A 15,433-nucleotide genomic window follows, 5' to 3' on the forward strand; every position below is an offset into this window, starting at 1 on the left:
TGTTTTTTTTTTTTTTTTTTTGGTATCAGGGATTGAACTCGGGTCCTTGGGCTTGCAAGGCAAACAGCAGAACCACTGAGCTAAACCCCCGGCCCCACAACTGCTTTTTTAGATTGCTCTTGTTGTTCGTTGTTTCAAAAAAAGAAAAAGTCTGAAAACATAAACAGCTACAGAGTAGCCCATGACCTCTGAGGAAGCCACCAATCCATTCAGGTGTGAGACAGCAAGAGCATTGCCTACGACCTGAGAGGCTTTGTGGGGAAGAGACCTCCCAGCTGTGTTCAGCCCCAAAGCTAGGTGTGGTTCCTGCCCGTGTGCCCCAACTTCTCTGCCACCACACCCTGAGCTCCGACCCTCTTCCCTTCCCTGTGGCCACATAATGATTTAGGGCTGCTCCAAGTGTCTCTGCATAAAGATCAGTTTTATCCTTCCCTTCATTTCACATAAGCAACAGCCTGTTTCACACTCTGTCCTGCACCATGGTGTTTTTCATTTTGCTCTATCTGAGAAATCTTTCTGCATCAGTACATGAGGCACTTCCTTCAGAGAGAGTTTTAATACAGTCTCATTTCCTTCCTTAAAACTAACCGGCGCCATACATCAGTTCGGGTGGATGCTCGCAGACCATCTTGTCTGGAGTCTTTTTTTATTGTTTGTTTTTGTTTTTTGAGTCAGGGTCTCGCTATGTAGTCCAGGCTGGCCTTGAACTCACTAAGCTTCTCCTGCCTCAGCCTCCTGAGTACTGGGATTGCAAGAGTGCATCATGGCGTATCTGTCTGTTTGTGTGTCTTCGTTTCTTGTGATACCGGGGACTGAATCCAGGGCCTTGGGCATGCTAGGCAAGTGCTCCCCTGCTGAGACACATCACCAGCCCCTTTTGGAGTTGTTAAAGGACGTTTAGGCTTATTTTGAGGGACTTATGAAATCCCCAAAGCTTCAAGCTGATTATGTGACAGTGACTTTTGGTGGGGGTTGGTGTCCAGGGGTTTGAGCAGGTCCTCTATGTTACGGTCCCTGGAGTGGAAGCAGGGCAACAACTGGGTGTAGAAAGGAGCAGGGTGGGAGGGAGAGTTCTTACATGTTTGTGAATGGGACTGGGGGGTGGGCTTTACGATGATTTTATCTGCTTATCAAGTATATTGAAAGCGTGAGGACAGTCCCTTCCCTCGCGGGCCTGGGACATGGAAGGCCTGTGAGCCCTCCGACGGGGTACCTGAAACTGGGTACACAGGACCCCACGCTTTCTCCAGAGGCCTGGGCATCAGGAGGCTGGGAGGGCTGGTCTCTGCCTGGCTTTTCACAGGGACCCGGAGCCCACAGGCCGCCCCTCAGCAGAGCAGAGCTCCAGTCCCTGCTTCCACTTGCTCCCTTGCAGCATCGTCTCACATGGAGCCTTTCGCTGAGGTAGCAGGGTCCCCAGAGAGCCCGATCCCAGACCTTTGGCAGCCACACACTCCACAGATCCCTGGGAGGCAGCAGATGGCCTAGCTGGGCTGTAGCCCCTGAGACCCCAGAACCCAGGGCCCAGGGCTCCGAGGCAGAGGCAAGTCCCCGTGCCTGATCCTGCCCTGTCGGGACTGGGGCCCAGCCGGGTGGCAACCTGATGCGGGCATCCGCCACAGTGCTTTTCCGTAGCAGAGCGCTTGCTTTCATCTTTGCAGTGCTAGGGCTCAAACCCAGGGCCTCGCGCACTAGGCAGGTGCTCTGTCGCCGAGCCTGTGCCCCGGTCCCAGAGTTTCTCATGGCTTCACTCTATGATGAAAATAACAGGAATAGCGAATACTTCTGAAGCACAGACTGCCATGTCCTAGGCCATTCTGGTGTTCCACTGTGTGTGCGTGTGTGCGTGTATAAAACTTTTAGTGTTTATAGATGACCCTATGAGGGTAGATACTGTTATTACTGCATTTATTTTATATTTTTATCTTTCCATACTGGGGATCAAACTCAGGACCTTGAGTTTGCCAGGCAGGTGTGGCACCCCAGGCTGCATCCCTGGCCCTACCACATTTCAACCTTTGAGAAAACAAAAGTCTAGAAAGATCCAAAGTCTCCCCTAAGGCCACAGGTTCAAGTTGATTATCCCTTATTCAGAATGTTTGGGACCTGAAGTGTTTACAATGCTGGATTTTGTGGGGTTTTAGAATATTTGCATATACATAAGATCTTGGGGATGAGACCCAAGCTCACCAAATCCATTTATGTTCCTATGGTACTTTATACACCCCACAGGAGAATCGTGGAGGGTTATTTTTTAGATAGGGTCTTACTGTGTAATGCAAGCTGGCCTAGAACTTGTGATCTTCCTGCCTCAGCCTCCCAAAGACTGCTGAAATTGTAAGGGTGTGCTGCCATGCCTGGCTCTGAAAATGATTGTGTTTGTTTCTTTTTTAATTACTTTTTTTCTGTGGTCCTGCCAGGGATTAATCCTTCGGCCTTGTACATGCTAGGCAAGTGATTTCCCACTGCTGCACCCGCGGTCCCTGGGGAGTTCTTTCAGAGGGCCTGTGCTTTGACTGTGAGCAGTCATGTGAGGTCAGGTGTGGAATTTTCCACTTGCGGCTTCATGTCAGTGCTCAGAAGTGTTCGGATCTAGGAGCATTTCCGATTAGGGGTGCTTAATCTACGCTGTAGCTTAGTGACTGGGCTCTTAACCTCTTGGGTGTCCCTTTTCACTTGTAACTACACAGCTGTGTTCATCTGGGTTACCTGCAATACCACCAGCACCGTTTCTTTCTTGTGTGCCAGTCTGAATGCAGGCAGCCGAGGATTCCCGTGACCCAGTCTCCTTCCTGCTTTCTCTTCCACCCTTGCTAGATTGTGTCCCCCTTATCCTCATGGCCTGAGATGGCTGCCAGAGATACAGTTATCACATTCATATTCTGGGGAGATGAACGGTGAAAACAAAAATCAAGAGATGCTACTTCCTTTTCTGTGCAGTTCCCGGGCGCCCATGTAACACATTGATTTCACGTTTCATTGGCCAGAAGTTCTCCATGTGTTCACACCTGGCTGTAAGGGAGATTGGAATTGTAGTCTTATTCTGTGTGGTAGACTCAGACTCCTAATATGTAGGAGTCTTTCTTACTGCAGGGGGAAGGGAAGGTGGATATGGGGAACATCTAGCGGTTTGGCACAATTTCTGGAACAGGGTGTTTTGTTTGTTAAACTTTAAGGAAAACACAAAGAAGTAAGAAAAATTACTCAAAGATGACCTGCATGCCCGGGACAGTAGTAGCACAAGGAATCCCAGTGCAGAGGGAGAGGGAGGTGGAGGCCAGTGAGTTCAAGTACAGCCAGGCCAACCTAGAGAGACCCCGTATCAGAAAAGAATTTTAAAAGGCTAGGGAGGTAACTCAGTGGTGGAGTGCCCATGATCCCTGGTATTGTGAGGGGAAGGAAAAAAAACCCCAAGAAACACCTTATCTCATTAAATTGCGTTTGTGGTAATGTTTTCCGTAGTTATCATTGCATGCTGGTTTTATCATGCACAGGGTTTTCTGGTTGTTACTGGTGTGTTCACACTGGGAACTGAACTCAGGCCCTTGCATAAGCTAGGCCAGTGCTCTCCACTGGCTGCATCCCAGCTCCTGTATTAATGAGCTCCAGGAGTCCGTGCAGTTCCTCCTGCTGGGAAAGTGGGTCTGAGAACCCTAGCCCGCTGTGACCGAAAATAAGGACTAACCTGTTTCTCACCTGTTTCTCCAATTTTCTGTTGATTTGAAGCCTGAAAACGTTGCTCTTTCTGGGCTGCAGATTTAGCTTAGTGGTTCCGCCGCCTGCCTCACAAGCACAAAGAGTTCAATCCCTGGTAGCCCCCACCGCCCAAAAGGTTGCTCTTCCTAAAGTTTTGTGCCTCTGAAATGAAGGATTCCAGATTCCCAGGCAGGCTCCTTTTACTTGGAGACCCGGGGGGCTGGGGCCTTAGGTTTCCTGGGCCTTAGCTTCCAGGAGCTCCTAGAGGACCTGGGGTGGGTGCCCCGCGTGACCGGTCAGTGCCAGGCCCCACGGCACCCAGCGGTATGTGGCCTCTCTCCCTGGAGAGGCACAGTTAGGGGGCACCCAGGGAGGCAGAGGCTGGGCCTCACAGCTGCGCCCTCCCTCCACAGGATCTTCATCATCTGGGCCATCAGCAGCTGGTTCCGCCGAGGGCCGGCCCCTCAGGACCAGGCGGGCCCCGGAGGAGCCCCGCGCGTCGCCAGCCGCAACCTGTTCCCCAAAGACACTTTAATGGTAACCACTGAGTGGGAGATGTGCGGGGGCAAAGGAGGAGCCGTGAGTGACCAGGGTGGGTGGGACTGAGTGGGCCCATTGCCACTGTCAGCTCTGGGAACGTCACCGTAGCTGCAGCCTGTGTGGCCCACGTAACTGTGCAGAAACTCGCAGTGTTCAGTGCTGGCTTGCGTGGGAGGAGGGGTGGCAGGGTCTTTGGGGGCTCTGTGTTCGTTTGGCTTTCCACGGTGCAGAGCGAGGGGCAGGCGGGGTGGGCTCCCCACTTTCTCTTCTCTGAAGCATGTCTCACACGACTCTTGTCAGGAGGTGGCTCCTGCTTAGCTGTTCATGGTCAGTGGCCGTGGGGCTCTGGACAGAGGTGGGCTGAAGGAGGCAGCTCTCTCCAGAGCCTGCTCCCCACTCTGGGCCACTGCCTCCCTCTGTGTCTTTCTCCCAGCCGGGAGGCCGAAGCTGCAGATGGGAGGAGATCCAGGGGGAGCCCCTGAAGGTTGGGCGGCAGGCTGGCCCGGCCGCAGGTGCTCTTTGCTCACTGACGTCCCAGGCTTAGACCAAGAGGGGTGCAGGGGCGGTGAGAGTTCATTCTCCCCGCTGTCCCCACCCAGCGATAACCGAGCATGAGTGCGGGCCCGGCCCTGCTGCTGCCCCCGCCCGGCAGCGCTGAGACCCGGTCTCTGTGCAGAACCTGCACGTGTACATCTCGGAGCACGAGCACTTTACAGACTTCAACGCCACCTCCGCGCTCTTCTGGGAGCAGCATGACCTGGTGTATGGGGACTGGACCAGCGGCGAGAACGCAGACGGCTGCTACGAGCACTTCGCCGAGCTCGACATTCCGCAGGTGGGCCCCGTGCTGCCCTGCTCGGCCCCCAGGCTCCGTGACTGCAAGCAGGGCCCTGCAGCCTGTGTTTGCGATGGCCTGGGTCCCCACACTGCCTCCAGGGTGACGTGTCCTGACTTTATTTTTGTTTGGTTTTGAGACAGTCTTGCTGTGTAGTTCAGGCTGGCCTTGAACTTGAAGCGATCCCCCGCCTCACCATGCAGCACAGTGCACAGCTGTATCCCGATAACTCGGGGGTGGTTAGTGATGGGCCAGGGAGCCCGGCTGGCACATCTGGCTCGTAGCTGAGGGCTCCAAGCCAGGCCGCTGACAGGAACCCCCTTGTACTCCATAAAGGAGGAACATCTGTCTGCAGATAGATAGGGACAGGTGGGGAAATGAGGCACAGAGCAGGATGGTGACTTTCGAGGTCGTCCAGGCGGTGACTGAACTCAGCCTCTCGGGCTCCAGACTCTGGCAGCTGGGGTTCAAGTCCTGGCTCCTCCAGAATGCTTTCCCTGACACATGGGCGCGGTCAGGCGCCGTCTCTGGTCCTCCCCACCCAACCTTGTCCGTCCGGTGTCTCAGTCTGTGGAGAGCTCTTTCTCCCTGTGTCTCCGACGCCCGGGAGGCTCGGGCTGCAGTCGTTTCTTCAGCCCCACTAGGGGACCGGGTGCAGGATTGGCGAACGCTGAGCAGTGAGAGGGAGCTTTCCTCAGGGCCTCCCAGGCTGAGCCCGCGTTCCTTCCTCCCCATCCCCCGGGAGGGAGGGCAGGGGCATCTCTGCCCCGTCCCTGCCGAGGTGGCCGGGAGGGTGTGGACACAGCCACTCCGAGGTGGCTGACGCCACCTGTTGAGATGCCAGCCCAGGCCTCACCTGAGGCCCAGGGAAGGCTGGGGACCGGCCCGGTCTGCCCATCAGGAGAGCTGCTCCCGAGGACTTCGGCCTCTCCTCCTTGAAGCTCCAGGGTGGGGTCAGGGTGCAGTGAACGGCAGGACTCGGTGTGGCCCATGAGCCCAGGCCCTGCTCGAAGGACAGAGGATGCTCAAATCCGGTGTCCTTGGGCAGCTTGCTTTCCCTACCAAGCCTCAGTTTCCCCATCTGTACCCAGTGGGAGTAGCCCCCTCTCGGAGGCTGAGAGACTCAAGGTGGCGACGTGGAAAAGGCTCGGGCAGGAGTGCGAGAGCTGGGGTTACAGAGCCTGCAGACTGGGTCCCGACCTGCTTCCTCGCCCTGTACCCATCAGTCCGTTATGTGAGCCCCAGCCAGCTCCTCATCTGTGACGTGGCGACGTGACGTGACGTGACTCACGCACTGCACAGGCCCAACGTGGGGTGGCACCGTGGATGTGGCGGGTTAGGGAGATGGAGTCTGCTGTGCCCAGCTCACCCGGGCCATTTCCCAGCAGACAACAGGACAGGCCTTGTGTCCCAAGGGACACTGTGCCCTTGGCTTAGCCCTTGATGATTTGCACCCCACAGATGGGCCCCTGGGGCAGAGAGGAAGCTCGAGCCCACATAGTGGGAGGCTCTGAGAGAGACCAGAACCCAGATTTGAATCCAAGGCTGCCTCACTCGGCGCTGGGCTCTTTCCACTCACTGCACGCACGTCCCACCCTGAGTACGCTGTACACAGCCGCAGAGTTGGGGTGGTGCCATCCCTTGGGCCCACCCTGCCCTTCCCCGTGGCTGCCTGCCCACCTGTCCTTTTGTCCCTTGCAGAGTGTCCAGCAGAATGGCTCCATCTACATCCATGTCTACTTCACCAAGAGTGGATTCCACCCAGACCCCCGGCAGAAGGCCCTGTACCGCCGGCTCGCCACGGTGCACATGTCCCGCAGTAAGTCACTCCCTGCGGCCAGACCCCACCGTCCAGGGCGCTGTTTCTTGGGAGTCAGGCTCTGATTATATAGTCCATGCAGGCCTTGAACTCAACAGGTGTACGCTACCGCTGGGGGCTGGGCTTTGGGTTTTGGATGTTACTTACTGACTCTAGTGTGGAAGAGGAAATCCCAGCAGAGGAACACAGTTTTAATTAGTTTAATACTCAGTGTTTAAATACTGCACGTGTGTGTGTGTGTGTGTGTGTGTGTGTGTGTGTGTGTGTCAGTGTGAGCGTGTGCCTACCCGTGATGTTGGGGATTAGATCTAGGGCCTTATTCTCTCCCACTGAGCTATACTTCCAGCCCCTTGAATGCCTTTGAGGAAGTGATTGCTATTCTGACCGCAAGCACATACTGAATATGGTTATTTGATTATATTTTGTTTCCTTTTTTGTGTAAGTTCTTGTTTTCCAGAGAGTTGATAATTATCTTTCTATTTGCCTGGCTCCTTGTGATCTGATCTGATCTTTTCTTTTCTTTTCCTTTGGTACCTGGGATTGAACTCGCTTGTGAGGCAGGCAGTGGCACTACTGAGCTATGTCCCTGTACCATTTTTTTTTTTTCTCCTTCTTTTTGGTACTAGGATTGAATGAACCCAGGGCCTTTGTACTGAGCTAGATTCCCAGCTCTTTATTCCTTTTCTTTATTTTGAGTCAGGGTCTCAGTAGATTGCCCAGGCTGGGCTCAGACCTGTAGTCTTCTTGCCTCTGCCTCCCAGAGTACTGGGATTACATGGATATGATGAGCCACTGTGCCCTGGCTGCTGTAGAAGCTGCTTCTTATCTCTGAGTTTCAGCTGCCCTGGAGAATGGCCCCCTCGAAAGCCCCCACTGTCCTAACTTGAACATCGTGTCTTCCACCTGGCTATGTTTTGTTGAAAACTATGCCTAGCATCCCCTTGGACTTGGTTAAACCCATCCGGCTGTTTCTGACACAGTGACAGATGTCATTCAGTTTACATGCATTAGGTCTTCCCTGCTTCTTTGGTATGGAAATCGCCTATAGGGTGGTCAGTTTTTGTTGTTGCCTCCACTAGCTGGGGTAAAAAGTCGATGAGCCCATTTCAGTCCACAAAACTAATTTGGAAAAGTCCCATGCAATGTGCCTGGCACAGGCTGAGTTCTAGCGTGCTATGAATGTGCCTGGTGGAGGTTGTGGCATGATATTTCAATAAAGAATCTACATAAAATAATAAACCTTTACTTTTTTGGTACGTGGGGATCGAACTCAGGTCCTTGCACTTGCAGAGCAGGTGGTGGAACCACTGAGCTAAATCCCCAGCCCTCTTTTTTACTTTTTTGAGACTGCCTCACTGTGTACTTCAGACTGGCCTTGAACTCACTATATAGCTCAGTCTGGCCTCAAACTTGGCGATCCTCCTGCCTCAGCCTCTTGAGTGCTGGGATTAGAGCACATACACAACCACACCCGGCTTTGGATATATTCTTTACACTGATTTTTTTGGCACCAAGTTTCAGAGTCTCGTGTCCAGGTCACACTGGCAGTGCATCTCCAGCTGGACCAGCCATGTTTCAGTGCCCAGTGCCCACCGGGCAGCAGCCTCCAGGCTGGATGATGTGGCTTTGCTGACCTCTGACACAGGGAGCTCTTTGCTCCCCACACAAGCCATTCCCCATTGTGGTGTCTCCTGTCACCCACTAAGCCAGGGCCCATCTCTGCTGGGCTCCCCCTGCCGAACCCGCAGCCCCTTCCCCCTTCCCGGACCCCCCCCACAGGGATGCCCCCCAGTCTTGAAGCCAGGTCCCAAGCGAGTTACTGAGAGGGTGGAGATGAGGTTCGTGTTTGTAAGAGCAGCAGGCTCTGGGGCAAGAAGAAATCAGGCTTCTGTCCCATCTCCAGAGGAGGGACAGGGACGAAGGTCCAGGATGTGACAGAATTCACCAGAGTCCTCAGTCTGTAGAAGACAGAGCCAGGAGCTGTTGGCCGGGTCCCTTTCCCATCTCCCATCCCTTGAGCCAGGGACAGCAGGACAGGCAGTTTCCTTCCGCAGGAAGAAGCAGGAAGGGCAGAGGTGGGCACACGGGAGGGCGATCCCGGCAGCACCTAGGGCAGGTGTGCGGTGCCTGTGGCCGGCCTGGCCTTGGCAGGCTGAGCTTTGGGAAGGAAGGGCGATCCTGGCTGGGGACTCTTGGCCCTGAGTTTTCTCACTTTGGTCTAGTCCCTGTTGGCTTAGGTGTCCCTGGAAGCTCCACAACCCCCCATGCAGCTGCATGTGCAGGGGTCGCCTCTGAGTCTGTGTGGGCAGCCACGTTCAGGACAGGTTCTGAGCTACAGCATGGGCTTCGGAACTGGCCAAGACTCAGGGAGCACACCGATGACCGGGCCTGGTCTGTTTGTGTAGTGACAGAGAGCTGTGGAGGAAATAAAAGCTGTGGGGAGAAGGATGGAGCCGCCCCCTTCAAAAGGGTGCCTGGGAGCCAGGGGAAGGAGACAGTCAGCCTCTCAAAGGCTGAGGGGGAGCCAGGCACGAGGACTGAGGACTGTTGAGGGGCACGTGGTCTGTTCCTGGGGATGCAGCTCCCGGAGGACGGAGCCCCTGGTGGAGGGTTGTGGAGAGGGCACTGGGAGCTGGTGCCACTTGGTTAGAAAGAATCATTGGTTGCCTTGTGGGGCAGGAGTGGCCACAGGGAGCCCTGAGTCAGTGACCTCAGCTGTCTTGGAGGGGAGAGGATGGCTGGCGGCTGAGGGGTGGGCAGAGGACGTCCCCTGCCGGGCTGCTGGGAGGAGAGAGGGGTCTGCAGGGGGTGGACTCATGGGGGTGGTGTTGCTGTGTGGGAGGGGACGGGGCTGCTGAGACTCCAGGGAGGGGCTCGCCAGCGGGTGGCCTGGCGTCCGGATCTGTGGGTGCCCCGAGTCTCACAGTGCTCCCCACACCCCACCCTCAGTGATCAACAAGTACAAGCGCCGAAGATTCCAGAAAACCAAGAACCTGCTGACGGGAGAGACAGAAGCGGACCCAGAGATGATCAAGGTGACAGAACAGGGCGTGCACAGCCCGGCTGCCCTCAACCTCAGTTCTGTCCCTGGGGAGGGTTGGAAGTCAGCGGGAGTGGGAAGACTGGACATAGCCACTCACACCCGAGCCTCTTGTCCCCGGGGAGATGGGTCCAGCCACCAGCCCCGTCCTGCTGCGGAAACTGCTGGGAAGTGGGGGCTGGACCCACACCCACAGCCAGCATGGAGCGGGCAGTGTGCACGCAGCTCTCAGGCAGTCACAGGCTGGGTCGCGCTGAGACTCCTGGTGTTCTGGGAGCGGACTGTCACCCAGGAAGGCACAGCATGGTCCCCTGCATGAGGTGGGGTCACCATGTGAGGGGGGCTGTGGTCCACGCCCGGGGTGGGGACCCACGGGTGGAGCATCTGAGGCTGCCACGAGCTGGTCACGTGAACGGTGTGCTGCCGTCAGTCGTCACGCAGAGGCCAAGGCCCGCCGGGCTCCTCTGCCATCTCTGAGCTGCTGCCCATCCCCGTCTCCCCAGAGGGCTGAGGATTACGGGCCTGTGGAGGTGATCTCCCACTGGCACCCCAACATCACCATCAACATCGTGGACGACCACACGCCGTGGGTGAAGGGCAGCGTGCCGCCTCCCCTGGACCAGTGTAAGCCCTGCCCGCCACAGCATCTCCCCGTCTCCGTCCTGGGCCCTGAGAGGCCTTTCTAGATCTCCTGACCCTGCCCTGCCCACTCTACGCTCCCACAACCCCACACCCTTGGTAACCCAGGCCAGGCTGCCGTGTGCCAGGATCACCGTGTGGCGGGTCCCCTGCTGCTCTCCAGAAATGTTCTCCTCTGCCAACTACTCTCAAAACTCTGGATTCCTAGTGCTTTTGTAACACGGAAGCTACATGAAGTTTCGTAACTGAGCTGTTACCCTGGCGGCTGTGACCTGAACTGAGCCGTGGTCACCTCCATTGTTCAGCCACTGCCCTTTCACCTGCTCCCCTCCACTGAGGTCCGCACACACAGCCCAGAAACACTTCCGCCTCTGGTGAGGGTCAGAGGGCCCCTTAGGGCCGTGGTGCTGGCCAGGCTGAACAGGGTCCTGCCCTCCCGTCCACAGACGTGAAGTTTGATGCCGTGAGTGGCGACTACTACCCCATCATCTACTTCAACGACTACTGGAACCTGCAGAAGGACTACTACCCCATCAACGAGAGCCTGGCCAGCCTGCCGCTGCGCGTCTCCTTCTGCCCACTCTCGCTGTGGCGCTGGCAGCTCTACGCCGCCCAGAGCACGAAGTCGCCCTGGAACTTCTTGGGCGATGACCTGTATGAACAATCGGACGAGGAGCAGGACTCGGTGAAGGTGAGTGGGCGGGCGGGGGCGTCCGCAGAGGTGAAGGGGAAGCGGTTCCTGTACCCCGGCTTCACATCCCCCGGCAGCCCCCACAGCGGGTGGGAAATGGGCCCCGGCCGTCTGATCCTGAGTGCCTGGCCCGCCCCACCCTGTCCCCCTGACTTCGTGTCTGCCCTCGCTGGTAGTGTCCTTGAGTACCTCCCCTTCCTCGTCTCTGGCCCAGTGTGTGACAGTGAGGCTGTGCTTTGTTGGCTCCGAGCTGCACTTACTGTGGTTTGTGTTCCGCGCTCCCCTGCACCCATCTCCCTCCATCTCCATGCCTCCCTGTCCTCTTCCCCGGGTCTGTGCGCACCACCATCCTCTGTCCCCATTTACCTTTCCCTGACTCGTTGCCCTCCTGGCTGATGCACTTTCTCCCTCTGGATGGCCAGGGTGTGTGAGCAGGGACAGGAAGGGGCCGCTGCCAGTCCGGGGAGGGCAGTGCTCACGTGTTCCCTTCCCGCTGCCCAGGTCGCGCTCCTGGAGACCAACCCCTACCTGCTGGCACTCACCATCATCGTGTCCATTGTCCACAGTGTCTTTGAGTTCCTAGCCTTCAAGAATGGTAGGTGTGGGGCTGCAGGACTGTGAGGCAGGCGTGGGCGCCTGGGGGTGGGGGAGCCCCATACCCTTCCCCTGCTGGCGTCTCAGCCCCACTCTCCAGAGGCCTGGTGAGCTGACGAGGGACAGTGGCCCTAAAACTCCCAGTCTCAGAACACCCTCTCACCACACACAGCTCTAAGGGAGGGGCTGGGCCTGCGGCTGAGGCAGAGGCCAGGCTGGCACCATCAGGAAGCAGGGCTGGGAAACTCCAAGGCCAAAGCCAGGGAAGCCCCGGAGCCTCTCCCATCGCCTGCTGGGCAGGCTGCCTGTGGGGAAGGCTCCCTGGGCCGAACCCCATCCCCAAAGGCCCCTAGGTTCTAAGGCCAACCAGGCTGAGTGGCCATGTGCCAGGCCCTCATCAGCCCCTTGCTCCCCAACCTCAGTGGTGCTCCCTTGGCTAAAGTGAGGTGGCGGAGGCACCCAGAGGTTGCTTGCCATGGTCACAGAGCTCTGAATTGGCAGTGGTTCCAGGACCCCATTCACTGTCTAGTGAGGAGGCTTCTGTGAGTGAGGAGTGAGGGGACCATTATGACAGTGACACTGCCATTGCCAGGAGCCCCCTTCCTGCAGTCTCTCTGTGCCCTTGGCGGTCTGTTAGCTGGCGTTAGATCACCTCACCGTGCCGGGGGCAGCACCGATTTCCTAGACCCCTCTGCTGGCCCTGGACTGGGTTGGCCTGGCTGCCTCTGTCCAGATAAGAATTGAGGCACACTCACCCATGGTCAGAGCAGCGGGTATGAGTCTTGCTTCCCCCCGAACCCCACCTCTGGACTGTCCTGGTCAAGAGGAAGGGGTTGGGCTGGGAATTTAGCTCAGTGGTGCCACTTGCCTCGAAAGTGTAAGGTCCTGAGTTCCATCCCCAAAAAAAAAAAAAAAAAAAAGAGTAAGGGGTCAGTGTGATGGGCAGTGGGCTGGTGAGTGGACCCTGTGGTTGGAGCAGGTGAGCCAGGACTGTGACTGCCAGCTGGCCTGTGTGCCATGGCCTGGTGTCACCTCCAAGCCAGGCCTGATGGGTCAGGTTGGTTCCCTGTGGCTGCAGTTGGCAGATGCTCAGCTGGCCAGGCGTGGAGATGCCCGGGGGAGAGCAGGGGTGGGAGGGGCTGTGTGGACACAGGCTGCCCAGGGCGTCTGCATGGAGAGAGCCCGGGGCTGGTCTGCACCCCAAGGGTACCCACAGGTCTGTTCCTTGGTGATGGAGACAGTGTCTGGGGAGGTGGTCCAAGCACGTGTCGCGGTTCCATCGGGGCAGAGGGCACAGGATCACACCACGACATGGCATAGACCCGACTGGCCGGGTCTCGCCGTGCCAGGCTGTGCAGCCTCAGGGAGGCAGCTTCCCTGATTGGCTTTCGTCCCCCTGGGCCACTGGGTGCACCTGTGATACCTGGGGACCACAGAGGTCCTGCCTTTGGGGTGCTTGGATGGGTGCCCCGGGAACGAGAGCCTTGGCAGGAGAGAGCTCCTCACACTCTGGGTCTCCGTTTCACACAGACATCCAGTTCTGGAACAGCCGGCAGTCCCTGGAGGGGCTGTCTGTGCGCTCCGTCTTCTTCGGCGTCTTCCAGTCTTTTGTGGTTCTGCTCTACATTCTGGACAACGAGACCAACTTTGTGGTCCAGGTCAGCGTCTTCATCGGGGTCCTCATTGACCTCTGGAAGATCACCAAGGTCATGGACGTCCGGGTGAGTTCGGGCCGCTGTGGTGTTGCAGGGGAGTGGAGAGCTGAGCAGAAGTATGGTGTGGCCCAGGCTGACCCTGGAGCTGGTCCCTGGGGCTTTCCTGACGCCTGCCTCGCTCCCAGGACCTAGGGGATTTTCACACCAGGGGATTTTTTTGGGTCACACGTAGAGCAGGGGAACTGGGAACAGTGGGGAAGGGCAGCTGCTGGTTCTCGCATAGCGGGTGGCGGGAGCCAGTGCACAGCTGACCGCAGCCTCCTCCTTCGGGTGCAGCTGGACCGGGAGCACAGGCTGGCGGGAATCTTCCCCTGCCCGACCTTCAAAGACAAGTCCACGTACATTGAGTCCTCCACCAAAGTGTATGATGACGTGAGTGTCCCCACAGCCCACCAGAGGTGGTCTCCAAGCACCCACATGCCCGAGGGGAGAGGGCCGGGCCGTCTAAGTGCTTAGGGGCCCCATGTCACACCCTGTGTCTCCTGCCTGCTGTACCTACTTCCTGGCCAAGTCCAGAGTTCCCAGGGCCACTTGGAAATTCCCTTGGCCTAGCCTGCCAGACCAGGTGTGGGGGTGTGGGTGGGGAGCTGAGGTGGCAGGTGGGCCTGGAGCCGGTTCCAGCCCCATGTGACCCACAGATGGCCTTCCGGTACCTGTCGTGGATCCTCTTCCCGCTCCTGGGCTGCTACGCTGTCTACAGCCTCCTGTACCTGGAGCACAAGGGCTGGTACTCCTGGGTGCTCAGCATGCTCTACGGCTTCCTGCTGACCTTCGGTGAGCGTGTGCAGCGGGCCAGCTGACGACAGCCCCGGTACAGGCACGGCTTCTGGGAGGACGTGAACAGCACAGTTCCAGTTTTGTCCCCAGAGGAGTAGTTTGTCTCGTGGGGAACCCAGAGAGCAGACAGCAGCCAGGCTTCAGGGCAAGGGATGAGCCCGTAAAGGGAAGAGCTGGGGTGCACGCGGGAGGGGTGAGGGAGACGTCTCTGAGGAGGTGACGTTCAAATGGGCGCCAGGAAGGTGCCAGGGAGGGAGCCATGCAAAGATCTGGCGGAGGGCGGGGCAAATGCCGGCGCCAGAGGTAGCACGTGCCTGAGGTGTTGCGGTGGCAAGGGTGCCAGTGTCCCTGGAGCAGAGCAAGCTAGAGGTGGGTGGGACATGTGGTTGGAGGGCACAGGGAGCCCCCTGCGCTCACAGTGCCTTTGCCCTCACCGCCATGCAGGCTTCATCACCATGACCCCCCAGCTGTTCATCAACTACAAGCTCAAATCTGTGGCCCACCTGCCCTGGCGCATGCTCACTTACAAGGCCCTCAACACTTTCATTGACGACCTGTTCGCCTTTGTCATCAAGATGCCTGTTATGTACCGGATTGGCTGCCTGCGGGATGGTGAGGCCTGGTGGGCGGTTGGGCAGGCACTCGGGCCTGTGACCATCTCTACGTCTGGCGGAGGGCGGAGGGCGGGTGCCCTCCCCGCCCTCCCCACCCTCCCTCACACCGCCTGTCCCCGCAGACGTGGTGTTCTTCATCTACCTCTACCAACGGTGGATCTACCGCGTTGACCCCACCCGCGTGAACGAGTTTGGCATGAGTGGAGAGGACGTCACAGCAGCCACCCCTGTGCCCCAGACCCCCACGACAGCGGGGGCCCTCACATCTGCGCCTGCCGCCGCAGCCAGCGAGGAGGCCGCCAGCTCCGAGCCCCAGGAAGCCCCTCCAAAGCCAGCAGAGGACAAGAAAAAGGATTAACCACCGTGGTCCTCCTCGTCCGCTCCGGCTCCTGGTGACCACGCCCTGCCTCCCTGGCCCCCTGCCTCCCTTCCCTGTGGCCCTTTCCCTGGACAGATCAGGCCGGGCGGTGGGA

At 57.8% G+C, this 15,433-nt stretch overlaps 1 protein-coding gene across 2 annotated transcripts in view; it reads left to right on the forward strand.

Moving 5' to 3' along the window:
• Clptm1 (CLPTM1 regulator of GABA type A receptor forward trafficking) overlaps positions 1–15,433 on the forward strand; it is a 24,810-nt gene extending 9,377 nt beyond the window's left edge. For both annotated transcript variants that reach the window (XM_010623203.3, XM_010623202.2), the window contains exons 3-14: positions 4,110–4,233; positions 4,913–5,071; positions 6,773–6,890; positions 9,840–9,925; positions 10,434–10,554; positions 11,016–11,260; positions 11,762–11,855; positions 13,385–13,575; positions 13,846–13,941; positions 14,208–14,343; positions 14,791–14,958; positions 15,083–15,433. In XM_010623203.3, coding sequence (XP_010621505.1) covers positions 4,110–4,233; positions 4,913–5,071; positions 6,773–6,890; positions 9,840–9,925; positions 10,434–10,554; positions 11,016–11,260; positions 11,762–11,855; positions 13,385–13,575; positions 13,846–13,941; positions 14,208–14,343; positions 14,791–14,958; positions 15,083–15,318 — 1,774 coding nt within the window. In that variant the 3' untranslated portion in view covers positions 15,319–15,433. The remainder of the gene's footprint in view (positions 1–4,109; positions 4,234–4,912; positions 5,072–6,772; positions 6,891–9,839; positions 9,926–10,433; positions 10,555–11,015; positions 11,261–11,761; positions 11,856–13,384; positions 13,576–13,845; positions 13,942–14,207; positions 14,344–14,790; positions 14,959–15,082) is intronic.

The sequence above is a fragment of the Fukomys damarensis genome, unplaced genomic scaffold (assembly GCF_012274545.1).
Source record: "Fukomys damarensis isolate Sample0158 unplaced genomic scaffold, DMR_v1.0_HiC HiC_scaffold_19, whole genome shotgun sequence".
Taxonomy (NCBI): domain Eukaryota; kingdom Metazoa; phylum Chordata; class Mammalia; order Rodentia; family Bathyergidae; genus Fukomys; species Fukomys damarensis.